This window comes from Malaclemys terrapin, chromosome 5, assembly GCF_027887155.1.
Source record: "Malaclemys terrapin pileata isolate rMalTer1 chromosome 5, rMalTer1.hap1, whole genome shotgun sequence".
NCBI lineage: Eukaryota > Metazoa > Chordata > Testudines > Emydidae > Malaclemys > Malaclemys terrapin.
The window spans coordinates 5,735,248-5,760,476 of NC_071509.1; the positions used below are offsets into that span (position 1 = coordinate 5,735,248).

At 52.7% G+C, this 25,229-nt stretch overlaps 2 protein-coding genes across 4 annotated transcripts in view; one reads left to right on the forward strand and one right to left on the reverse strand.

Annotated features, from left to right (window-relative positions):
• PRADC1 (protease associated domain containing 1) lies at window positions 1-11,618 on the reverse strand. The gene is made up of 5 exons (XM_054029162.1): window positions 11,275-11,618; window positions 8,431-8,531; window positions 5,016-5,125; window positions 2,430-2,597; window positions 1-1,696 (listed from the first exon to the last, which is right to left on the reverse strand). The coding sequence occupies exons 1-5, from the start codon at window positions 11,339-11,341 to the stop codon at window positions 1,576-1,578; spliced, it is 567 nt and encodes a 188-aa protein (XP_053885137.1). The 5' UTR covers window positions 11,342-11,618; the 3' UTR covers window positions 1-1,575.
• CCT7 (chaperonin containing TCP1 subunit 7) overlaps window positions 8,079-25,229 on the forward strand; it is a 25,602-nt gene continuing 8,451 nt past the window's right edge. The window contains exons 1-6 of one of the 3 annotated variants that reach the window (XM_054029161.1): window positions 8,079-8,140; window positions 17,170-17,323; window positions 20,058-20,164; window positions 20,463-20,588; window positions 21,570-21,622; window positions 22,652-22,823. In XM_054029161.1, coding sequence (XP_053885136.1) covers window positions 17,296-17,323; window positions 20,058-20,164; window positions 20,463-20,588; window positions 21,570-21,622; window positions 22,652-22,823 — 486 coding nt within the window. In that variant the 5' untranslated portion in view covers window positions 8,079-8,140; window positions 17,170-17,295. Of the gene's footprint in view, window positions 8,141-14,386; window positions 14,494-17,154; window positions 17,324-20,057; window positions 20,165-20,462; window positions 20,589-21,569; window positions 21,623-22,651; window positions 22,824-25,229 lie in introns of those variants that run through there. The other 2 variants (XM_054029159.1, XM_054029160.1) reach the window with 2 other exon arrangements.

The following is a 25,229-nucleotide window of genomic DNA, read 5'->3' on the forward strand; positions in this document are numbered from 1 at the left end:
CCTTTTAGAACTTGTGCAACTTTATTTTTAGAATCCCGTTAAAAAGCCATTAAAATACCCCAACCCAAAATGTAAATAATGCAACAGGCGGAGCCGACCAGACCAAGCCAGGCGCTCCGGAGGAGGGGGGGCCAACTCAGTGCTGGGGGAGCCTTGGATCTGGAGATGACGATACAGTGGCAGGCGGCGACAGTCCGACCTTTCCCGCTGCTGCTCCAGCCGCCCCATTGTATCTTCTTGCGAAAGCTGAGCCAAAACTCAACCAACGTGCAGAGCAAGAGATCTGCTGGGGAAGCCGGAAATCTACTGACCCGTGGAAACTACTGGGGAAGAAAACAGGGAAGGAGGTTCCAGTCACTTAAAAGACCTGCATAGGACGCTGCTTTTTAGGATAATGCACTGGGCCTCAACCACCCTGCTTATCTATTGGTGGCTTCTTCAGCCAAATAGAGGACACCTGAGGGCAGTGGACCAATCACCAGCACAATGCAAAGATGGGGGCGTGGCTTGATGCTCTTGTACCAGGTTATGGTAAAATGGTTGAGTGAAGCCTGGCCTACAAGTGACCTGGGAAGAGACACTTCAGCCACGTGAAGCAGCATTGTGCAAGCAGATGGGGAAAGAGATGATCAGGAGAAAGGGGCCGCCTAGCCGGGCCAGGGCCTCTCAAGAGGTCAGCCTGTTCCCATACGTCTGTTCGGTGCAGAGAGCGGGTTGGAAAATGACCCCCCCGTCAGTATTTCAGATGTCCCAGGTTTGCACCTACACTGTGTCCGTCTTAGTGCCTTGCCTGGCCTGGCCACCGAGCCTAGGTGGAAGTGGGAGTTATCCAGTGGGGTCGCGCTGGCTTACGCTAGAGGTGAATCTGGCCCTTTATATTCCTGTATTCGCTCGTGGTTATGGGCTGGCTCCAGAACAGCCTCAGGCTCTGGCAGCCTCGTTCCTTAGACGTGACGGAGTCCGAGCCCAGATCCTCAAAGAGATTTAGGTGCCTAAGTCCCATGGAGTTCAACAGGAGGGATTTCTCTCTTCTGAACCCCCTCTCCGAAACAAACCCACACACAGCCACTTCCTCTCTCCTCCAGGCACCCTCATCTTGCCTGAGTTTAGGCTTCTGGTGCCACTCGGCCGAAAACTATAAACCTCTGGCCGACCTGGCGGGTCCTGCTAGCACAGAATGATCCCCCGTGCATTACTCTTTCCCCTCTTTATGCTTTATCCACACAGTACCATTTCACTTGAGACTGGCAGTGCGCACCTGCCATGGTTTGCAATGCCCCTGCTATCTTACAGCTCCCTCAGAATGCTTCTCTAGCGCGCTCTGGCCTCTCAGACTCTGGGATATCTGCCTCCCCACCCAGAAATAGTTACTAAGAAAGTCATCCGGTGGTGACGGTGAATGATGCGATGATGTCTGAGGTTAGCTGGCTACCAGCTGCAGCACAATAATTCCAGTGGGAATCACCCAGCGAGTTTGGATTGTGGAGTTTTGGGGCAGGCAGGGGCTGTTCTTCAAGGCCAATCCCTTCACCAAATCCATCCAGAAGGCTCCAAGACCTTCCCTTTCTCTCCCCACTACCAGAAGGTCCATGGAGGCTGCATCATTTCATAGGCTGGGATGCTGGTAACGTTGACGGGGATGGAGATGATGGCCCAGGGGAGTCCGTGCTGTTCCAAGGAGCGTCGGATCATGTACCTAGAGAGACACAGGCACGCATATTGATGGAGTGAGTTGGGAAAGAGGAGCTCGGCCCGTAGGCGTGCGCTGGAGCCACCGAAGAGTGCAACGTCAAGACCAACTCAACCCCACAGAACAAATACAACTGACTCCACTAAGGGACTCACTTACAGGGCCTGATTCTGAGAGGTGTTTAGCGCCCACTGACCTCGGAGGGAAATGAAGTCACTTAGCCCTTCCCATGGGACACTCAGCACCTTGTAGAGTCTGGCCTTCATCAGGGGAAGGCTGAATTTTCTGACAGTTGCACTTTTAAGCTGCCTAAACAATTTCCATGTTTAAGAATCAACCGAGGCAGCCCTGTATGATTGCAGATGCCTCTTGCTTGCTGGATGAATAGGGATGGCTGAGTGGAGCACCACAGTGGCTCATCAGCGCTGGGCCAGCCCTGGAGAGACACAGGCTATGATCTGCAGTTTATGATCTCTGCTTTAAGCGCTAGCTTTAGCATTTATTCTACATCACGATGCTGTAGATAAACGGAGCGCTTCAGTCGCCATGGTCAGAGCCCATGATCGGGGGCATGGACATTAAAGATCTGGAGAACATCTGAGGTGGTGGAAACAAAGGTGCCAGTGCTATCTTCGTTTCATCCACACAACCAGACTGACTTCACTGGGGCTGCCTGGGTACAACGGGGGGTACAATCTGAAGATACGGGGGTGTGCGCACGTTGGGGAAAGGCACCTACCCGTCCCTGCCCAGGAGGAAGAGAGCAGGAATGTCCGCCGTCAGCCTCGTGCTGTCCTGGATCATTTCGACGTAGAAGCTGTCATTGTCGTACGCGTTATCGGCGATAATCACCGCCCTCCCGCCGTGCTCCTGGACGACCCGCGTCTTCGACAAGAAGGAACAACCCCTGCGGCAGAAAATAACGCTGCGTCTCAGAGACCCACTTGGCCAGCTGTCTGCATGGCACAGCGCCTATGTCTCCCCCTTCAAAGACATCACCCCTTCCCAGCTGACGCGCTTCGTGCATTTCATACAATTGCCGCCCGTGAGAGCGAAGGGTGAAAAGGGCCACACTTATGTCTGAGCGGGGGAATAGGAAGCAAACAAAGGATTTTAACCAAAGGATTCTTATTGTTCATAATAATAATAATAATAATAATAGGGACTTCTCTATCTTTGCTTCACTAACATTCTCCCGACGCCCTAGAGACATTGGTGAAAGAGCAGGCGAGGAAACTGAGGCAGAGTGGTGCTGTGATTTGCCCAAGGATGCAGAGGGAATCTGTGTCAGGGCTGGGGTTAGAATTCTGCAACACCTGGCTCCCAGGCCTGTGCTCGGACCAGGCCTCATTAACGTTACTGCCTCAGCAAACTTAGTAATTAGCCATTGGAACAACGTACCAAGGGTCGTGGTGGATTCTCCATCCCTGGCTGGTTTTAAATCGAACTTGGCTGTTTGTCTAAAATCTCTGCCCTAGGAATTCTCGTGGGGCAGGTCTCTGGCCTGTGGTAGACAGAGAGGCAGACTGCGGTCCCTTCTGGGCTTGGGATCTATGAAATCATCTCCCCTAATTCTCTTCTTTTACTTTCTCGGTCTTCGGGGCACCTCAGCAACACTCTCCAGTGCTTGTAGGGTAACACTCCGCCCCAAGAGCAAGTGAGCGACTGTGCTGGCTTGTACGGCCCCCCTTCACCCAGCACCAGCTGTGATCGCCGGCCTGTCTGGGATGTTGTCCTAACATTGATACTTGCCCGGCAATCCTCCCCGGGCGCAGCCCTGGGCACAGTGCGCAAAGCTGCTGGCTTCCGCTTGGGCGCGCAGAGTCCTTTGCTAACAGTGCCCGGGAGATAGCTGCTGGCTGACCGGCGGGCGGGGAGCAGGTGGTCTCTCGCTCCCGGGGAGCAGGTGCTCTTGTCGCAAAAAACGCTGATCCAGCATTATCAGCGCCCTGGCACGGTCCGCCTACCCACAATCAGAGGTGTGACCGCAGCCCACGTGGGCGTACCGAGCTGGCTTCCAGTGAGCTAACCAGCTAGGAACAGCAGTGACGCCGCAGCAGCTGCCGCTAGCCGCCCAACTGCAGTGTAGACAGACTCCCAGAGGCTCAGCAGCCGGGCCAAGACTGACTGGGTCCTTCCCTTCTCCGCCTGGGAATGCATCCCCACAACTGGGAACTGGGGCAGGGTGGAGCTGGCTGGCCCGGCGGTGCCCCTGCTGGACCTGCTCTGTGGTTATTAGCCAGAAGGCTTCAGCCTCCTCTCACCAAGCCCCAGTCGCCAGGGGAAAGGTGGATGCTTTAGGAAAATGGTCCCAGTGAGTAGGGCCTGTCCTGGCTGCTAGACCACACGGCTGCTCTCAGAATGCCGGGGCTAAGAGCCTGCGTGAGCAGAGGGGCCGCTGCGGGGCTGAATTCCCCCTGGCGCGATGCCTAGCAGCACGGGGCCCACCGCGAGGAGGCAGAGCTTGACAGCAGGGCCCGGGAGCAGTGGAGTTGGGGGGCAGCGTTGTTCCCTGCTCAGTGTCCTCGAGGAAATCCAGGAGGGCAGGAACAATCCCTGAAGCTACATTAGTCCCCTCAGCAGCTGCTACTGAGTAAGTGACAGCGGTCCCATGCCAGACATCTCCAGCCCCAATTGAGCTGGGAGGTTTCATTCTTGGCAGGCCCCCTCGTCCGTGGGGCTGGGAGGCTCACCTGGGCCCAGGCCACAGCCCCCTAAATGTCTCAGGAGAAGGGGTGACGGACGCCCCAAACGAACCTCAGCGCTGTCAGAGGATTCCCTGGGGAAGGGGCACATGACTGGCCGGTTTCCTTTATATTAAACAGCAGCAGCTGCCTTCCTTCCGGGACCTCGGTACAGACAGACAGAGCGGAAAGCGGATGATGGAGTCAGTTTTGTCAGACTAGAAAGTAACCGGGAACTGGAGACTAATCAGGTTTCAGGTGTTGTCTACAAGGAGCAAATGCCCAGCGTACATATAACTCCCCAGGTGAACTCACCATCCCAGGAGAAGAGTGTCCACTCAAGGAGTTTTACTGACACAGCTATGCAGCTATAATGCCAGCAGTCTAGCTACCTCAGTGATATTCTCCATGCAGAGGAGCCTCTATGGTCAGAGGACTACGATAAAAACGAACATGAGGCGAAATCTCCACGGGACCGTTCCCCAGGCAGGCGCTCTGCAACATGCCAGATTTCGTTCTGCCCGATCTCTCTGGTGGAAAAAACCCAACCCGCCCACTCCCTGCACGCCGCTGTTCTAGAATCACACTATAAATAGCTCTCTCCCCCCCCACTGGTAAAACAGATCTGTCATCCAACCTACCCACGCTCCACCAGGGCGATCTGATCTTGGATGAAGACTCCATTGTTTAGCTCCCCGCATGCCTCCGGAGGGTCTGCCGGGACCAGGTGTATCTGCTCGTATCTCGTGTTCTCGGAGAGGAAAGAAAAGAAGCAGACTGGGAGTAAAGGCGGGGGCAGTACTGGGGGGTGGGGTGGGGGGTCTGGGTTTGCTAATGTAGATCTATTCTGGGGTCTGCAGCAACAGGCTTTATTTGTTCTGGTTAAGGCCAGCTTCATAGACCAGTTCTCACCGTCCTGCCCCTAACTAAACCCGAAGAAAACTACAAAGAGTCAGATCTGGCCTTGTTATTGCTAGACTGCTACATACTTTGCAGGTCTATAGCACCTAAGGGTCTAATATTAAACCCTGCAAAACCTGATGGCGCTATCAGAGGAGTTTGAGTACCGTGCATTGGCTAGTACTTCCTCTTCCTTGCTATAGCATCTTTCTGCCAACGATTCCTCAACCCCCACAACAGCCATGGCAGGTAGGCAATGCTTATTACCCCCATTTTACAGTTGGGGAAACTGAGGCACAGCACAGTTCCATGATGTGCCCAGAGACACACAGTGAGTCCGTGGCAGAGCAGGGAATAGTCCTTTGGTCTGTGGACTCGCAGTTCTGGGCTCTAAGCCCTGGATGGCACTCCCTCTCCTTGCTGCGTGTGGTTCAGCTCCAGGGTGGAAGGCTCACGGTTCCATTCGTCCTACAGGAGACCTGGCAGGGAATTACAGGGAGGTCCCGTCTAAGGCAGTTGTTCTTAGGGACCCAGGATTGGACGGGAGGGTCTCCCCGCGAACTGGTGTTCACCGTGTACGTGTCCCATAACCAGACACTGTAGCTCCCTGCCTTTGACCTCCCTGGCCTGTGAGGCCTATCCCAGATGCTGTGCATGGTAGAGAACTGCCTCTTGCTGGATTTGCCCAGCCTGCAGCTTCGGGCAGGTCTGGTCACTTGTTTCTTACTGAACTCATCCCCCCTCGCCCCCTTTTCTTTATTACAGGGCCAAGGTCCCGTTTGTGCAGGTCACTGAATCAGTTTGCAGAGTGGCCAGGCGCTGCCGGTTTGTCAGTCCATCGGAGTCCTGTACAGTGCGGCCCCACGTAGGCTACTTGGGTCACTCTGCCGGCTTCCCACCCTTGCACGCTGCCGGCTTACTCCCTTTTGGACCTGATTCTCCATGGCCCTGTGCCTCGCACGGGCCTTTACTCTCGTGCAAAGGGGCAACAAGATGAGCACGGCAGCGTCTCTCATGCACTTGGCACCACACCAGGTGCAGGGCAATGGTGAACGAGGCCCTCGGCCTTATCTCAGCCGAATCCCGCAAGAGGCACTCTCTACCACGCCAAGCAGGATGCTCTGCTGATGGTGGAGAAATGGCAACATCCGGCAGTATCCCTTTGTTCTAGTGTAAAGAGACTCTAGGATCCAGATCTTCACAAGTAATTCGGCTCCTAATGCTCACTGATTGCAATGGAAGTTGGGAGCCTAAATAGCTTTCAAGATCTGGGCCTAGAAGCTCAGAGGTAGGGTCTAAACCGGGGTGGGCAAACTTTTTGGCCCGAGGGCCACATCGGGGTTGCAAAATGGTATGGAGGGCCGGGTAGGGAAGGCTGTGCCTCCCCAAACAGCCTGGCCCCCACCCGCTATCTGCCCCCTCCCACTTCCTGCCCCCTGATTGCCCCCCTCAGAACCCCTGACCCATCCAACCCCCCTGCTCCTTGTCCCCTGACCACCTCCTCCCGGGACCCCCCGCCCCTAACCACTCCCCTGAGACCCCACCCCCTATCCAACCGCCCTGCTCCCAGTTCCCTGACTGCCCCCCGACCCCTATCCACATCCCTGCCCCCGACAGGCCCCCGGGGACTCTCACCCCCTATCCAATCCCCCCTCCCTGTCCCATGACCGCCCCCTCCTGGGACCCCCTGCCCCTAACCGCCCCCGAGACCCCACCCCCTATCCAACTGCTCTGCTCCCAGTTCCCTGACCCCTATCCACATCCCCGCCCCCGACAGGCCCCCGGGGACTCTCACCCCCTACCAAAACCCCCTTCCCTGTCCCGTGACCGCCCCCCCCCCCCCGGGACCCCCTGCCCCTAACCGCCCCCCTGGGTCCCCACCCCCTTTCGGAATGTGGCCCTGCGAACATGGGCGGAGGATTCAGGAGGCGCAGGGGCAGCCGGAGAGAAGCGGCGGTTCCCCCTTTAAAGCCCCGCTTCTCTCCGGCCGGCTGCGCGGCTGCCCAGTGCTCCTCCTGAGTCCTCCGGCCTGTGCTCGCAGCGCTCCTGCCGCCTGCACCTCCCGCCTGCTCCCCTGAGGCGGGGATGTGCCGGTGCCGGTGCTGAGCTGCCCGGCGGTGCAGTGAGCTGAGGCTGCAAGGGACGGGGAACAGCGGGGGAGGCACCGGGGGCTAGCCTCCCCGGCCAGGAGGTCAGGGGCCAGGCAGGACGGTCCCGCAGGCTGGATGTGGCCCGCCGGCCGTACTTTGTCCACCTTTGGTCTAAACACAGGACTCGGAGCTAGAAACTTGTGATCTCATGGACTGAGCATTGGCCTAGGAGCCACGAACTCTTGAAATTTAATCCTGCCTCTAACACTGTCCTGCTGTGTGGTCTTGGGCAAATCACTTTAGCCTGCCTCAGTTTCCCCAATCTGTAAAATGGGATTAAAAATATCTACCTACCTTGCAGGGGTGTTGGGATGGTTATACAGTTAACGTTTGCAAGGCGCTTTGAAGCTAAAATGTGATACCACTAACTAGTACAGTGCCTGGGTAGTTGCTTGTTGGAGATTTGTAATAAGTCCCCTGCATCTCTGAGTGATTTCAGAATGCAAGTTGCTTGCAGAGACGTCTCTGCAGTTAGTATAATAACAATTTATAATTCTGGCACTTATCCAATCAGTTATGGGCCAGGCATCTCACACAAGATTAGGCAGACAGGGAGAGCAGCACCCCGCCTCCAATCTATCTCGCAGAAATAACTTCTTAAGCAGTTCCAGCATTTTTCTTACACTTGGATCTGCTTTTTGGACCGTGTTAACAGAGGACCTCGTTTGTTTTGCGTGTCCCAGATCGAGCAGGAACTGCAGAGTTCCCAAGAGAAGGTAAGTGGATCACCGAGATTCTGGAGTAGCTGCTTCTCAGCAAATTCTAAAGTTCAATCTACACCCATCGGGCCAGACTCGGAGCTCTCTTACAGCAGTGTAAATCGAGCAACACCAGCAGCTTCAATAATTGACACTGATGTGACTGAGCTCAGAATCTGGCCCACTGTTTCTAAAGGGCAACAAGTGTAAGAAACGACCAAATGAAGATCAGGTTTCAAATCCACTAGTTGCTGTTGAGAAAAATCTAGAAATGAAAGGTCTAATACAGATCTGATCCTCATACTTACAAACACGCCTCCAAAATCTTTGGCCGGCGTAGCAGTGAAGATGTAGCGGATATCTCCGGGACTCAGCACTTGGAAATATAAATATTCATGGACGCGTAAACCTGCGTATTTAAAAAGACAAAAAAATAGACAAGGGGGGAAAATGGAAAAGCTCTTGGGAAATTCCTTTGGAGAGATTTAAAACTAAATTCACAGTCACGCTGCTGTGAAAACAGCTTTTCTAAAGGGGGATGGGAGAAGCAACAGGTTATAACATTTCATTTACACAGCATCTTTGATCCCAACTAGAGTCACGGCGGCTGGATATATAAGGCACAATTCACCTGCCATGTTGATGCAGCCAGTTCTGGTGTGTGTGGGAGGAGCTGTTCAACAGCGCACAGCAATGCTGCCTAACTGTTTAGAGCAGGAAGCCAAGAATATGGGATTCCACTGAAATCACAAGGGATGTTTTAAGGAGGCAGAATTGAAATGACTCCTGGTGTAATTTTACCAGGACACCTGCACGTACACCCCGGTGCTTGTGAAAATACATCATGGGCTCTTTTTCCAACCCCTTCTCCATAATTTTCTTAAGCCAACTCAATGCCATACCCCAGCGACGGCTGCCTGACGGAAGCTATGATTGCATTCAGGATTCTGAAAAGATCTACTGATGCCACTCTCCGGAACAATGCTCGGTGCCAGTTCTGCTCCAGCGAACGTCCCATGTGTATTACGTCACCTCCAAACAAACAGGCTTTGTAACAGTAACCCTAGTGAGGGGGTGGGGGAATGGCTACCTGGCCAGCCAGGACAAAGTGCTCCCACTCCTGGCACAATGAGGTCCCTTTTCCAGTGCCCAGCTCATGCCACCTGAAGAAATGGATCGCACAAGCTCCAGCAGGCTTAACACAGCTGCGTTCCGGACACAGCAGATGCACCATAATCGTTAGCTGAATCCCAAGGCACTGCCATAGAAGTGCTTTAATTAAGAGCTCCAAATGTCCTGCCTCCGCGACTGATTCTGGAGCCACTTATTTCCCACGGAGGCAATTAGGGATCCGTTGACAAGCAGTGGGTGGAAAGCTTAATGCTGAATTTGCTACGGCACAGAAGCTGTCGGAGTTATGCCGGATCTCCTGGGAGCCTCTTACAGGCGTGTCCTCTTTCCCTCTGCCCCAACTGAGCCAGGGCAGGGGCGATGGGCTCCCACCGAGATGGCCCCTTCACCTGTAGTTTGAATCAGCACTTCCTAGACTCAGGACGGCTCTTTTACACCTTGCGAAGGGAGCTCTGACTAGCAGTTACAGCAGGAGCGTGGGCAGCGGGAAACCTGGGTTCTGTTGGACCGACACCCTGTGTGACCCTGGGAGGGTCACTTAGACCAGCATTTTCACCAGTGCCCACTGATCTCTGGGTATCCCCAATTTTTGCAGTTTGAGGCACCTTGGGCCTGATTTCCCAAGCTGCTGGAGCAGGGGAGTCTGGGGATGTGGGTTCTACTCCTGGCTCTGCCACTAATTGGCTGCGAGTCCTTGGGCAAGTCGCTTCATTGTTCTGTGCCTCAGTTTCCCCATCTGTGCAATCTGGGAAATTATCCTTATTAATCTGCATCTCAAGGGCACCATGAGGCTTAAAGCTCTCCAAGATCCTTGGATGCAAAGTGCCTTGTCAGTGGGAGTTGTTAATTACTATTACTACAGTATTCAGAGGACAGGCTGGGAAGGTACAAGGTTGAATGACAAGTAAGGGTCTAATCCTGAGAGGTGCTGAGTACCCACAGCTCTTGCTTACATCAACAGGAGTGGTCAGTGTTCAGCACCTCTCCAAATGGAGCCCTAACCCTCTGTACTGTTGAGAGCATTCTCACATCCTGCAGCAGCACTTCTGCTAACCTAACGTGAACCAAGCAACACGTAGCAAATCCCCCAGCCGCAGCCAGAAAATGGATTTGTGCAAGCAGCTTGGACCCATCCCAAGACTCCTCCAGAATGGGACATAAAAACAGGCTGCCAGCCCTTTGCAAAGCGCCTCCAAACTGAACAAAGGTCATTTCTAGAATCCAGCGGCGCAAGCTCCCCTCTGGGATCTTCTCCTTCGCTTTCTCAATCTTTTAGCTGCTGTAGTCTCCCCTTATTTACCTGCTGGCTGCCCCTCAATCCTGCACTCCCTCCATCTTCCTTTCCAAATCTCTTTGCAGGAGTTTTAGGGCTGATTAACGGTGCTCTAATGGACAAAACTCTTCCCTCTAGCCCCCAAACCAGGGCAGCGGCAGCGCAAAAATTCTCCCACCTCAGCTGTGACCTGGAGGGATCACATCCCAGGGCAAGAGGATGTTGCATTATATTTTTCTTTGGCTCGCTCACTGCTTTCAAAGCCAAGACACGGGGGGGGGGGGGGTGGGGGTAAGAGCACAAGGCACTCAGAAACACTGGGTCATGTGCAGTGAGATCCTCCTGATGAACCGGATTGCCACTGCTTTGCAGAATATAGAAGTGAAAATGGGAATTTATAAATAGACTCAAAACCCTGACAGGTTTGGCAGGTCTCCACGACAGCAAATAAAGCAGAGCGACGAGAGTACAAAGAATGAATAATAATCACAAATTCACCCCAAAGTGAAGCATTCAAGAAGATTTTTTTTTTCACCCCCTCCCCAGGCCTTTATTTAAGGCCAACAGAGTATCTGAGCACACGGCCAGCTGCCGCATCAGCACAAGACTTCGAACAGGCACCTCAATGTGCATTTTAACCGCTTTCTTGTCAAGTCAGCGCAGTCCAGCTTTGCAAGCTTACTGGAAAAGGCGCTTACCCCATGCAAGCACTGGGGCACTCTCCAGCCCCCAAGTGGCCAGTACTCACCATCGACGAAAGGCCAGGCGCAGAGAGAGAGCACCAAACGCAGCCATCTGCCAGTGCTGAATAGCATGTCTGTTCGCCAGCCTCCCCACAGCTCCCAAGTGCACCTCTAACCATAGAAGTGTCAAACTGGCAAGAGAGCAGAGCTCGGCCTCCAGCTTCCACTCATTGGTGAGCTCAAGCAGCTGCTGGTCTCATTGGTGAAGGTTTCAATCAATCCACTGCCGGCTACAAGAGGGTTTACATTACCAACAGGTTCCTAATAGAGAGGAAGCAAAAAAATATTATTTAATCCCAGGCCCACAAATTCAGCCCCCACTGAAATTAGCAGGAGATTTTTCAGCAAAATAACCGGAAGCAAATTCGTCCTTTTCCACCCACTCCACTTCCTGAAGATAAAAGTGAGCTCTCTCATTGCGTATTCCAAGGACAGTGCTGTGGTTGCTTCACTGGCCTGGGTGTCAGGAGGTGGGGTTTTCCTCCAGGCTCTGCTATAGACGTGCTGGATGACCTTGACCAAGGCATTGCACTGCGTGCCTCAGTTTCCCCCGCTGTGATCCTGACCGTTCAAAGAGGGGACTGAGTTGAATTCATGAAGGCTTGCTTACATGGGTGTCTTTACTTAAAATGAGTAGCCCCACTCACTACCGCGGAGCTGCTCCCAACAGACATAAAGCTGCACAGATACCTGCAGGACTGGGAGTAGACACAATGAGCGAAAGCCGCAAACAATGAGGAGGGAAGGGAGGGCAAGGGGTTGCAGTAATAAGAGCCTGGACGCTGGTTTTGTTTTTTACAATTGTGATTTTAATGAGGCGATCGCTATTGCTTCTCTTTCCGATTCTCCAGCCTGCTCTGCTCCCACGCAGCCCCTGACTACTACCTGCCATCTCTGCACAGTATTTCACTAGCTTCACAACTACACCAGCCGCCCCAGCCCTTCTCACTGCCTCAAGCCCCCATTAGTTTTGCTGTATGTACCTTTGACATTTTTAAACCCTCCAAATCCCATCCCAGGCTGCATTTGGGTCACTGCCATGGTAACTACATTGGTGCAAGCCCCTAAGGAGGGCTCATGTAAAGCAGGGCTCACACCTACACGGCTTAATCCAGTGCAAATTTCTCTAATGCAGACAGGGAGTAGGTGCCCCCCTGCCTGTGACCCTTCACCATCAGACCCTCCAGTCTGGCCCATTTCCCTCCCTCTTGCTGCACTGCAGGTGCCCTGGGGAACCCATCTAGCTGCTTCTCATTCCCCAGCACCACTCCCCCACCTGGGCCCAGATATCACTGCTCCCACCCCACAGCGATGGGTGCTATATATGGACTTGAATAGCAGATATTAGAAAAGTGAGCCCCCCCGGTACTCCCCCCCCCCACCGAGAGTGAGCCCCCCCGGTACTCCCCCCCCCCCCGCCGAGAGTGAGCCCCCCCGGTACTCCCCCCCCCCGTCGAGAGTGAGCCCCCCCGGTACTCCCCCCCCCCCGTCGAGAGTGAGCCCCCCCCGGTACTCCCGCCCCCCCCCCGCCGAGAGTGAGCCCCCCCCGGTACTCCCGCCCCCCCCCCGCCGAGAGTGAGCCCCCACCGGTACTCCCCCCCCCCGCCGAGAGTGAGCCCCCACCGGTACTCCCCCCCCCCCCGCCGAGAGTGAGCCCCCCCCGGTACTCCCCCCCCCCCGCCGAGAGTGAGCCCCCCCCGGTACTCCCCCCCCCCCGCCGAGAGTGAGCCCCCCCCGGTACTCCCCCCCCCCGGCCGAGAGTGAGCCCCCCCCGGTACTCCCCCCCCCCCGTCGAGAGTGAGCCCCCACCGGTACTCCCCCCCCCGCCGAGAGTGAGCCCCCACCAATACCCCCCCCCGCCGAGAGTGAGCCCCCCCGGTACTCTCCCCCCCCGCCGAGAGTGAGCCCCCCCGGTACTCCCCCCCCCCGCCGAGAGTGAGCCCCCCCGGTACTCCCCCCCCCCGTCGAGAGTGAGCCCCCACCGGTACTCCCCCCCCCGCCGAGAGTGAGCCCCCACCAATACCCCCCCCCGCCGAGAGTGAGCCCCCCCGGTACTCCCCCCCCCCGCCGAGAGTGAGCCCCCCCGGTACTCCCCCCCCCCCGCCGAGAGTGAGCCCCCCCGGTACTCCCCCCTCCCCCGTCGAGAGTGAGCCCCCCCGGTCCTCCCCCCTCCCCCGTCGAGAGTGAGCCCCACCGGTCCTCCCCCCCCCCCGCCGAGAGTGAGCCCCCACCGGTCCTCCCCCCCCCCGCCGAGAGTGAGCCCCCACCGGTCCTCCCCCCCCCCCGCCGAGAGTGAGCCCCCACCGGTACTCCCCCCCCCGCCGAGAGTGAGCCCCCCCGGTACTCCCCCCCCCGCCGAGAGTGAGCCCCACCGGTCCCCCCCCCCGCCGAGAGTGAGCCCCCACCGGTACTCCCCCCCCGCCGAGAGTGAGCCCCCCCCGAGAGTGAGCCCCCACCGGTACTCCCCCCCCCCGCCGAGAGTGAGCCCCCCCCGAGAGTGAGCCCCCACCGGCACTACCCCCCCCCCGCCGAGAGTGAGCCCCCCCCCGAGAGTGAGCCCCCACCGGTACTCCCCCCCCCCGCCGAGAGTGAGCCCCCACCGGTCCTCCCCCCCCCCCCGCCGAGAGTGAGCCCCCACCGGTCCTCCCCCCCCCGCCGAGAGTGAGCCCCCCCGGTACTCCCCCCCCGCCGAGAGTGAACCCCCACCGGCACTACCCCCCCCCGCCGAGAGTGAGCCCCCCCGGTACTCCCCCCCCCCCGCCGAGAGTGAGCCCCCCCGGTACTCCCCCCCCCCGCCGAGAGTGAGCCCCCACCGGCGAGAGTGAGCCCCCCCCGAGAGTGAGCCCCCACCGGTACTCCCCCCCCCTGCCGAGAGTGAGCCCCACCGGTACTCCCCCACCTGCCAAATAATGAGCCCTACCAATATTCGCTCCCACCTGCCAGATAGTGAGCCCCACTAGTTCTCCCCCACCTGCCAGATAATGAGCTACACACTGACCCTCCCCCCAGCCTTGCATCTCTATGGTCAGCTGAGGGAAGGAAGGGACGCCGGCCCGAGCCGGCCGCTAGCTCCCAACCATAGAGTTGGAGCAGGGCGGAACCGCCCGTTTCCTGTTAGAACTCCTCCCGCAGCCTCGGGAAGTTTCTGCGCGAACGCAGTGCATTGTGGGACCTGCAACCCCCGCTGCTGGAGGAACCGTACGAGACGTTCCGTCAAAATGATGGTGAGTGGGATCGGCGCGGCCCGGCCCATCCGCCGCCATCCGCCCCGGGGATAGGCCCTCCCGGCCCGACGGCGGCTCCCCCGCCTCCGGCGGGCTCTGGCCGGCCGTGACCAGCCGTTATTTGTGGGGGATGGCGAGCTCTAGCCGGAGCGGCGGGGATCCGGAGCCGCCGCCCCGCCTCTCAGCACAGCCCGGCGGCAGTAAGGGCGAGGGGCGCTGCGGCCTGGTCCTGGAGCAGCCCATTGAGAGGGGGGGGTCTTGGGGGCTCCGGACAGCCTGGTTACGGTGGGCGAACGGTGGCCTCGCAGGGACTACCAGTCACATCAGGCAACGCGCGCGACCTTGCTTCCGAGCTGGGGGAGCCAGCGGCGCATTGCATGCTGGGGATTGTAGTGTGTAGGTCGAAACGGCGGGGAAGGTGAAGGAAGCCTCTGGGTCTTACAACTGGTACCCTGTCCCTATGGCTGCTCAAACCATTGCATGCTGGGATCTGTAGTCCTCAGGCTACCTCTCCGTTACAGCACGTGATTGCCCAGTTTGGCTGCTGTGGGCAAGGCGGAGCATGTTGGGAGCCGCAGTCATTGTGGGCCCCACCGTTCTGTTGGAGATGGGCGTGGCTCATTTTGATTCTGACACCTGCTGTCCTCAAGTTGTTCAGATCAGGGGGGCTGCACTGTAAACCTCAGACCTGTCATCTCTGAGGAGGGCACTTAGCCCTGGCTAAGCTTAAGGCAGCCCTAGGAACGTGCAGGCAGAGACTGTTACAAAAGGATTAACATAGAACATAAGAACGGCCCGATTGGATCAGACCAAAGGTCCATCTAGCTGAGTCCCCTGTCTTCCGACAGTGGCGATTGCCAGGTGCCCCAGAGGGAACGAACAGAACAGGGAATCATCAAGTGATCCATTCCCTGTCGCCCATTCCCAGCTCCTGGCAAACAGAGGTTGGGACACCATCCCTGCCCATCCCGGCTAATAGCCATTGATGGACCTATCCTCCATGAACATATCTAGTTATTTTTTGAACCCTGTTATAGTCTTGGCCTTCACAACATCCTCTGGCAAAGAGTTCCACAGGTTGACTGTGCGCTGTGTGAAGAAATACTTCCTTTTGTTTGTTTTAAACCTGCTGCCTATTAATTTCATTGGGTGACTCCTAGTTCTTGTGTTCTGAGAAGGAGTAAATAACACTTCCTTATTTACTTTCTCCACACTGGTGATGATTTTATAGACCTCTATCATATCCCCCCCCTTAGTCGTCTCTTTTCCAAGCTGAAAAGTCCCAATCTTATTAATCTCTCCTCATAGGGAAGCTGTTCCCTATCCCATACCATTTTTGTAGATCCCATGTAGACGTTACCTATGCCAATGTTAGGGGTTCTCCCATTAGCATAGGTAATCCGCCTCCCCCAGAGGTGGTAGCTAGGTCCATGGAAAAATTCTTCTGTTGACCTAGTGCTTTCCACACAGGGACTTAGTTGGCTTAACTAAGCCCCTCCAGTGTGGATTTTTCACATCCCTGAGTGATGCTGTTATGCCCTAATTTTCTTGTGTCGATCAGGCCTCATTATCTGCATTTCGGTTACCACCAACAATGGATACAGCTGTGCTGGTGGCAGCAGCAGTGCAAGAGTAGAAGGGCTCAGGTGTTCATACCACGGCGTCATGAAAAATCTCTCAACAAGTTTACGTGACAAAGAGGTAGAAATGCCTTTGCCCATCCGCGCTACCTGCCTAGCATTTCAGCACTGCTGACAGCTGTTGCAGTAGTATGGATACTGTGTGCCTAGTGCAGAGTTGAAGCTGGAAGGGAACTCATTTCATTGTGCTTCATGCTGTTGAAGGGGGAGGGGCCAGGAATTCAGCCTCTGAGGAGGGTTACAGAACATATCCACGGCAGGTAACCAGATTGAATGTTAACGGGATCTGCTCATTAACCTGCGTTTGTTGAATGATGGTTGTATTCTAGAAGGAAATGGATCCTCCCTGAGTCTTGGTTATCCTTCATGTTAGTTGTATTTTTCAGACAAATCTAAATTAAGGTTGAATCCAGCTTAGTAATGTAAAGGTTAAAAAACCAAAAACTGCTTACAAGCGTAGTGAACTACATGCATTAGAAACTCAAGAAATTCAAGGTCAAGATGAAATTCAGAAGAAAACCCCCGAACAGCTGAAAAATATGGAAATCCTTAGTTCTAAAACATCCAATCTTCAGATTTATAGAGCCTAAGGCAGGGGTAGACTTTGGTTTCAGCCTTAGATATGGAAGGGGGGAAGGGATAGCTCAGTGGTTTGAGCATTGGCCTGCTAAACCCAGGATTGTGAGTTCAATCCTTGAGGGGGACCACTTAGGGAGCTGGGGCAAAATCAGTACTTGGTCCTGCTAGTGAAGGCAGGGGGCTGGACTCAATGACCTTTCAAGGTCCCTTCCAGTTCTAGGAGATGGGATATCTCCATTAATTAATTTATTTATTTTTTATAATTGCAAGCAGTGACACTCAAATACAATGAAATGATTTCCTAAATTGTTCCCATCAGGAAAAATGATTTATTGAATAATACTAATTAGCTGACCTAGAAAGGTTAAAATATTGATATGCACAGTTATTTTTAAGGTGACTAGTTGGCCTATTAAAATCTGAGCAAGGCATTGGCTAACGTATGTTGTCTTTTCAGCCCACACCAGTTATCTTGTTGAAGGAAGGCACAGATACCTCCCAAGGAATTCCCCAGCTTCTCAGTAACATCAGTGCTTGCCAGGTTATTGCAGAAGCTGTTCGCACCACCCTTGGCCCCCGGGGCATGGACAAACTTATTGTGGATGACAGAGGTACGTATCATGACTTCCTAGTGCTGCCTCTTAATGCTTCAGTGTTACCACATGTAAGGCAGTGGCTTTTGACTGACTAACAAATAACGTCCCTGCACGATACATACTATATGGTACTTCTGTGTTCGAGAAGGGGGGAAAAACCCAAACTAAAGATTGGCTAATTTAGAGCTAAAGTTGATAGTGCACCCCCCGCCCCCCCATCAAACCACAAGTTAAACCCAGCATTCATAGACCTCATCACGCTTACCTTGCCCCCATTCTCAAGTCAGAAGGGACCATCATGATCATCCGGCACACTGAATCTCATCCACCCACTTCTGTAATAGACCCATAACCTCTGGCTGAGTTACTGAAGTCCTCAAATCGTGGTCTAAAGCAGGGGTGGGCAAACTTTTTGGCCCGAGGGCCACATCATGGTTGCAAAACGGTATGGAGGGCCGGGTAGGGAAGGCTGTGCCTCCCCAAACAGCCTGTCCCGCCCCCTCCCACTTCTCAGCCCCTGACTGCCCCTCTCAGAACCCCCGACCCATCCAACCCCCCCTGCTCCTTGTCCCCTGACCACCCCCTCCTGGAACCCCCTGCCCCTGACCGCCCTCAGGACCCCACCCCCATCCAACCCCCCCTCCCTGTCCCCTAACCGCCTCCCTGGGCCCTCCCCCCAGCCCCTTTTGGAATGCAGCCCTGAGAACATGGGCGGAGCACTCAGAAGGAGCAGGGGCAGCTGCGCAGCCAGAGAGAAGCGGTGCTTTCCCCTTCAAAGTGCCACTTCTCTCTGGCCGGCTGCGCAGCCGTCCGATACTCCTCCTGAGTCCTCCGGTCGCGTTCCCCGTGCTCCTGCCACCCGCACCGCCTGCCTGCTCCCCTCCCCCCGCAGTGCAGAGCCCCCCCTCCCCCCCCCGTGTGGGGGTGTGTGCCAATGCTGAGCTGCCCAAGTGCCTGGCCCTGGGGCCCCCTGTTGGGGGGGGGCGTGCCAGGGCACCCTAACTTCACCCCTGAGCCGCGCCGCCCGGGTGGAGCCAGCCGTGCTGCTGGCACGGTGAGCTGAGGCTGCAGGGGAGGGGGGACAGCAGGGGAAAGGCCAGGGGCTCAGGAGCTGGGCAGGACGGTCCCGTGTGCCGTAGTTTGCCCACCCCTGGTCTAAAGACTTCAAGTTACAGAGAATCCACCATTTGCACTAGTTTAAACCTGCAAGTGACCCGTGCCCCAGGCTGCAGAGGAAGGTACAAAACCTCCAGGGTGTCTGCCAGCCTAACCCGGGGCAAAATACCTTCCTGACCCCAAATATGGCGAGCAGTTAAACCCTGAGCATGTGGGCAAGACCCACCAGCCAGACATCTGGGAAAGAGTTCTTTTTAGTAACACAGAGCCCTCCCCATCTAGTGCCTCATCACCGGCTGTTGGAGATATTTGCCTCTCTTGTTATGAACCCGTCTTCAGCCAGAGATGGCCTGCAGTGCCGAGTTGTTTGGCTCTTTATGGATGTGCTGTGCCTGAGCAGGGAGTGAACTGACATTGCTGAACTTACTTTCTTTTGTTTCACAACTAAGCCCAGGTGTCTGGTAGAGAGAGAGAGCCTGATGCGAGATCTGAGGCCTGAACCAGAGGCTGTGAACCAAAGTCAGGCCATGTATTAAAGCAGATGCTTACAAGTTCACTGTCTAGTACATGAACTTGGCAAAGTTGCTGCTAGTGTACTAGGCACTGGATATTTACGTAAATATATTCCAGCTAGTACAGCTACATCCCAATCTAGTACAAGATAAGATGGCTTGACAAAATAATGAATACGAACGTTTTGTCCAAAATATCAGGAACAAGGAGAGGTAAAAAATAGATGTTATGAAATACGTAAGGTGGTATGCAACTTGTTTATCTCAGTCTGTAAATGTTGGGCTACCTCGCCTTAACCCTTTGTCCAACCGAGAGGGCCGCAGAAAGTCCCACTGCTGACTGAGCTGAGTCCATTGTAATGAGCATGCATGTGTTTGTGTACCTGAGACATAGATTCAGGGAGCTAGTACTGTGCTTCGTTGACAATAAACTTGGCCGAGCACCTTCTCCACTGAACCAAGTCTGTGGTCTTTCTTTGAGTAACATCTGAATGAGCAGACTGCATTATCTGCTGTTAGTAGTGAGAACATGGGAGCTCCAAGGACAGAAGCGCTCAGGTCCCTTCCAGTTCTAGGAGATAGGATATCTCCATTAATTTAAAAAACCATAGTACTGAGGCAGCCTTCAACACTTAACAACAGTTTCCTTCTATGAAAAGTTATTGCATTAACCCACTGTGGCAATTTCCTGTCCTTTTCATCTGATTTGTAGGCAGTAGTCAGTCACTTTCAACTTGTGGGAATGTGTGGAAATACAGCAGAGATCATGTTCCAAATGCTATTGAGGGACAGTCATTTGTCTTCAATGAAGATTTAGGGCTTCATTCTCTGCTCATTGAAGTCAATGGCAAAGCTCATGGTGCAGGAATCAGGCATTTAGAGAATTTATGGAAACCTTTCTATCCCAGTAAAAGCCAGGGGCCCAATTTTTCCTGAAAAGGAAAATAGAGTGAAGCGGGGTGAGGCTTCCTGGTGTGTTAAACTAATCAACATATTAATCTAACTGGCCTTGAGTTCTAAATAACTCCCTCAAATGCTGGAGTTAACACCTACTTTTGGAGCGGGAAGGCAGGTGTCTTCAGTCAGGAACTTTGGACTTAACTCTTTTTCTAAAACCATAGGGAAAGCAACTATCTCAAATGATGGCGCCACAATCCTGAAACTTCTTGATGTCGTCCACCCTGCTGCTAAGACATTAGTGGACATTGCCAAATCTCAGGATGCAGAGGTATGAATGTGATCAGCTGTGCTTCTGAAGCATAAACACATGAGGACAGAGGAAGCGTACTATGAAATGCTGGGATACCAAGTGGGGCCTTGTGTGTTGCTCAGGTCTCTGGAAGGCGCTGGCAGCATAAGTGTCTAAGTCACATGTCCATGTTTGCGTTCAAAGTATGTACACCTCATGCTTAAGGATGGGATGTCTTTCTGAAACTGCTCTGCTTTTTGGGTTTGATGATCTTGTGCTAATGTAGAACCTTTAAGATGTGATAGTGATGTGAACAAACTGCGTTGTGGTGTTGCAGGTTGGCGATGGCACGACCTCTGTGACTATGCTAGCTGCAGAATTCCTGAAACAAGTGAAGCCCTACGTGGAGGAAGGTGTGCATCCTCAGATCATCATCCGGGCCTTCCGCACTGCAACCGAGCTGGTAGGGAAATGCCTGGGCTAGTGGGGAGTCTGTTTGTTACCACAAAATTGCATAGTTGTCTAGAACATCTTGGACAGTGATTCTGGCAAAAATCATCTCTAAACTGGATTGGGGGCTGGGGAGAGTAGCATGAGCAGTAACAATCCCTTCCACCCCGCTGCAAAATATCAGCTGGATTCTTTAAAACACAACAGCAGCCAGTAAGCCTTTATGACTTTAGATCTCATCTCCGTTGTTACTACTAGGGACTTTACAACGGCTTCTTTCTTAGCCTGGCCGAATGTGGGAGATCTGACTTAAAATGCCCAAAGACTCACTTCAGGGTGCTGTCCCAACATTGTCAGAACCGTGTTTTGGAGGGAGCATCGGGGAATGTAGTCCTTTTAAAAAGGAAGTGAAAATAGTTTACTCCCCCATCCTCTGCGTCCATAGGAATTTTGCTCGCACTTAAATGTGCGCTTGAGTTACACACATGGCTTCAGCATATCTCATCTGCATCTAGAGCTGGTTTCCTATCACTGCTTGAGCAGTTCCAGTGATAGTCTAGATCCTGGGTTTCTTGCCGAGCAGCGATGTTTAAGGAGATGGTTCTTGATTACTGGTGGAAGCAGTAGAGTAGCTGAAATACGTGGATAGCAGTATTCTTAGCCAAGATGGTCAGTGATGCAACCCCATGCTCTGGGTGTCTCTAACTCTCCAACTGTCACAAGCTGGGACTGGACGACAGGATTGATCACTCAGAATTGCCCTGTTCTGTTCGTTCCCTCTGAAGCATCTGGCTGCGGCCCCTGCCAGGGATAGGATACTGGGCTAGATGGACCATTGGTCTGTCCCACTAGGGCCATTCTTCTGTACTTAAAATTTCAACTGCATCAAAAGTAGCAATGAAGGTTGATATACAAATACAAGAATCTGCCGCAGGGCTGATCACATTCTTAAATGTGAGTCACTAATTTCAGTGACTGGCTTTTGTTTTGACAGGCTGTAAATAAGATCAAAGAGATTGCAGTGACGGTGAAGAAGGAAGATAAAGCGTAAGTTCCCGTTTGAGTTTGAGACGCCTATATTGTGACTAGGTGGTATCTCCGCCCCAGTAAGTGCCTCGTTGATTCAGAGGCATTTTAAAGTTGTTTTTTGCTGAACTTTATGTGATCCTGGGTTGAAGATTCCAGGCCAAATTCAGATCTGGGATCAGCAGCTGCAGCCACAGCTAGATTTTGCTCTGAATTTGGAATCTGTAGGTCTGCCGAAGAAGATGCTGTGCTCTCTCTCCAAGGCTGCTACTTCAGAAAAGTATCTAGGCCGTTGTTCGCCAGCTTGGGTGCATAATGCTAGGCGCCTAAATAAATGGCCTGCTTTTTCACACTGGGTACTGAACCACCTGCAGCTCCCGCTGAAATCAGCAAGCGTCTTAGATGCTCAGCATGTCTCTGAAAATCAGGCCACTTATTATGTGCCTCGCTCTATGTACCCCTGTGGGCAGCCGTTGTCCCTAATGAACTGAGCTGCTCTAACGAGGAGGGAATGTTGCACACTGAATGGTTTTTATCATTCCTACTGACTGTGGGGGAAGCCCTTGCACATCCGTCAGTGGATGCAAAATACAGTCGTTCTGGTAACCGTTAGTAAACATAGCAGTGAGTTCAGGTCCCTCCTGAGTTCTGTTTCCTGCCCTCTTACAACCTCTAACAAGTAGCATAAGCCAAAGGTTTCAAAATGGCCTCTAGTTTGGGTGCCCCATTTGAGATCCTCGGGGTCTGTGTTTCAGAGCAGCTGAACGCTGGTGGCTTCCGTGGACTTTGGTTGGAGTTGTGGGTGTTGAACACTTCTGACATGTGGACCCATGGTCTCTGAGGCGGAGCTCTGTAAATTAGAGAGGCCCTTTCTGAAAATTTGGGCCTTAAACGCTGTGTGCCTCCGTTTCCCTCTCTGTAAAAGGGGGCTAATGCTTCCTCACTTGGGCTGGAGGGGGAAGTGAGGCTTAAGAAATGCACATGAAATGCTTTGCGATCTGGCAAAGGGCACTAAGACGTGCAAGATGTGACTTTTCTTTTCTCTTGCAGCGAGCAAAGACGTCTGCTGGAGAAATGTGCAGCCACAGCCCTCAACTCCAAGCTGATCTCCCAGCAGAAGGACTTCTTCTCCCGGATGGTGGTAGATGCCGTCATGATGCTTGATGAGTTGTTGCAGCTCAAAATGATTGGAATAAAGAAGGTGCAGGGAGGTGCCCTGGAAGTAAGTTCTGTCTGAGTCTCCTGTTAGCACAGAGGAGTTCTTAGGGTTTGTCTACACAGCAAAGAAAACCCCATGGCTGGCCTGTGCACATCCCTTAGAGCCCTAATCATTTGCTCCTACTCTTGGGCATGAAAACCCTGGCACAGACATCCCCCAAACTAGCCAATGGTTCCTTGTTTTGCCTTCTCTCTGTAATTCCCCACTTCAGTTCGCAAACAGGCAGGAGTGGGTAGGGTTGTGTTTCTTTGCACACCTACCGTCCAGATCCTCTACAGCACTGCCTTTGTACAAAGCAGGTGTGCAGTGCTACCACTGATGGTAGTGGTGACTTCTGTGTTTCTAGCTTTCACTACACCCTCTTCATGCGGGGATGAAGGACTCCACAAGGCAGTGGAGAAGTTGGGTCTTCAGCCCTTATCCAAGTGGTAGTTCTTACATTTCTTTGGTTCCAGAAGTAACTAACATCCTTGCTTACATACTGCAAGGGGACTCATCCTGAATTGGCCAGGGGTAATGGACTATATGAGCTGCGAAGGGTTGTCCATTTCCATTTGTTTGCCTAGATCAGAGGTTCCCAAAGTGGGCGATACCGCCCCCTGGGGGGCGCTGGAACGATCCAGGGGGGCAGTAGTAGCCTCGGGTGCAATTGGGGGGTGTTGAATAAAAATAAGGGGGCGGTGGAAGCATAAAGAAAGAATATAAGAAAATTTTGAAAAACCGTTCGTACATGTTTCATCTGTTGTGTAACATAGAGTTAAAGTTGCAGTGATTACTTTATTTTCCAAATAAATTCACAAATTATAACCGATCAGGTGTCAAGTCCGCCAACAGCTCTTAACAAGCAAGTGTTGGCAGGCGAGCGTGTCGCGCATTGTCGGGAAGTCCAGCATGCATCGGCAGGAATATGTGCGTGTAATGACTTGTTTACAATACGATACTATAAATAGGCGACATGTATGAAATCTAATTTAGATTGTTTCTGACTTGCGTAAAAAGCAGTTAACAATAGTGCAATAAGTATTTAAAATTTTTTATTCATATTCAATTCCTTCGATCTTTACGGATTACGGATCACATACAAAGCAAATTGTATTATTGTTGTTTCAATAAAACAGCAATTTACACGTGAGTATTTTTATACATTTTCTTACATATCTACCGTACGTTTGTGTCTCTAGTGCTTAGTAATAATAAAATCGTAGCAGGCTTGTGGCGGTACAGTACTATTTGAAGTGTACAGTCGATATATTTGTCATTTTTTATTACAATATTAACGAAAACGGGAATGAAATCGTAAAAAAACTATTAACTATTAACATTTATTTATATCTATCGAATCATCTGTGTTAATTGGTAAATAAGGTGTGTGTTAATAAGGAACAATTATTTAAATAAGGGCAAACTAAATTAAAACTATTAACTGATTTTAATTGCATATTGATTATTTTTTAATTAATTATTTCTTGGTAAATTTAGTTTGATATTTGACAGTTTAATATCAAATACATATATCTAATGCTGAGCAAAGAACAAAACCCAGTTTATTAGTTTCATTAGTATTTTAGTTTGGTTGTCTTTTGCCATCTTACGCAAAAACCACTGTATACCTGATGTCGTGGGCGATATTCTAATAACACATCTTTCTTTACTATATTGTAGGACGTAGGTAGAAATATAGATACATAAAAGATCACAAATTTGTCACTGCATCTTTCTGTTTGTTCGCTTAGAGAAGGTAGATTTCCAGGGGGGCGCTGAGTAATTTTTTTTCTGAAAAGGGGGCGGTAGGCCAAATAAGTTTGGGAACCTCTGGCCTAGATTCTTATACGGTGCCCTTCACCATGGTATCTGACCACCTGTGGTTCATAGTATTAAACCTACGTACCTCGATAGAAAACAGTTCCTGGGGTAAGAGGTGGTTGGTGCTGTCTCAGTCTCTTTTATATCTTAATCCCGTGTAGATGGTGGGTTAGGTGGCATATCTCCACTGAAAATTGGAGCCTGTACTAGTCTCTAGTGAGTGAATTGTTATTCTGTGGTTGTTTCTGCCTGTAAATACTTCACACAAACATTTCCATGGAGGAAAGAGATGATCACTACGCCATTATCTTACCCAGACAGATTGGTTCTGCATGCCCCTAGTCCTAACTGAGGGTCTGCTAGCATTTCAGAGAGTCCTCGGCTGATCTCAGATGGGAGAGACCCTCCTATTTCCTTCCTTTCTAAGGAAAATCAGTTCAGCTGTTTCTGGCAGGAGCTACAGAGAATGGAAGCTAGTTTTATCAGATGCTGTTTGCCATTGAATTTGGTTTTGAAGTTTTGAGGCTAGTTTTTTCTCACGATGGCCGTTTTGATGGGTTTAGCAGGGCAGGTCTTTGAGCCTGAGGATAGTGCAGCATCCTGCTT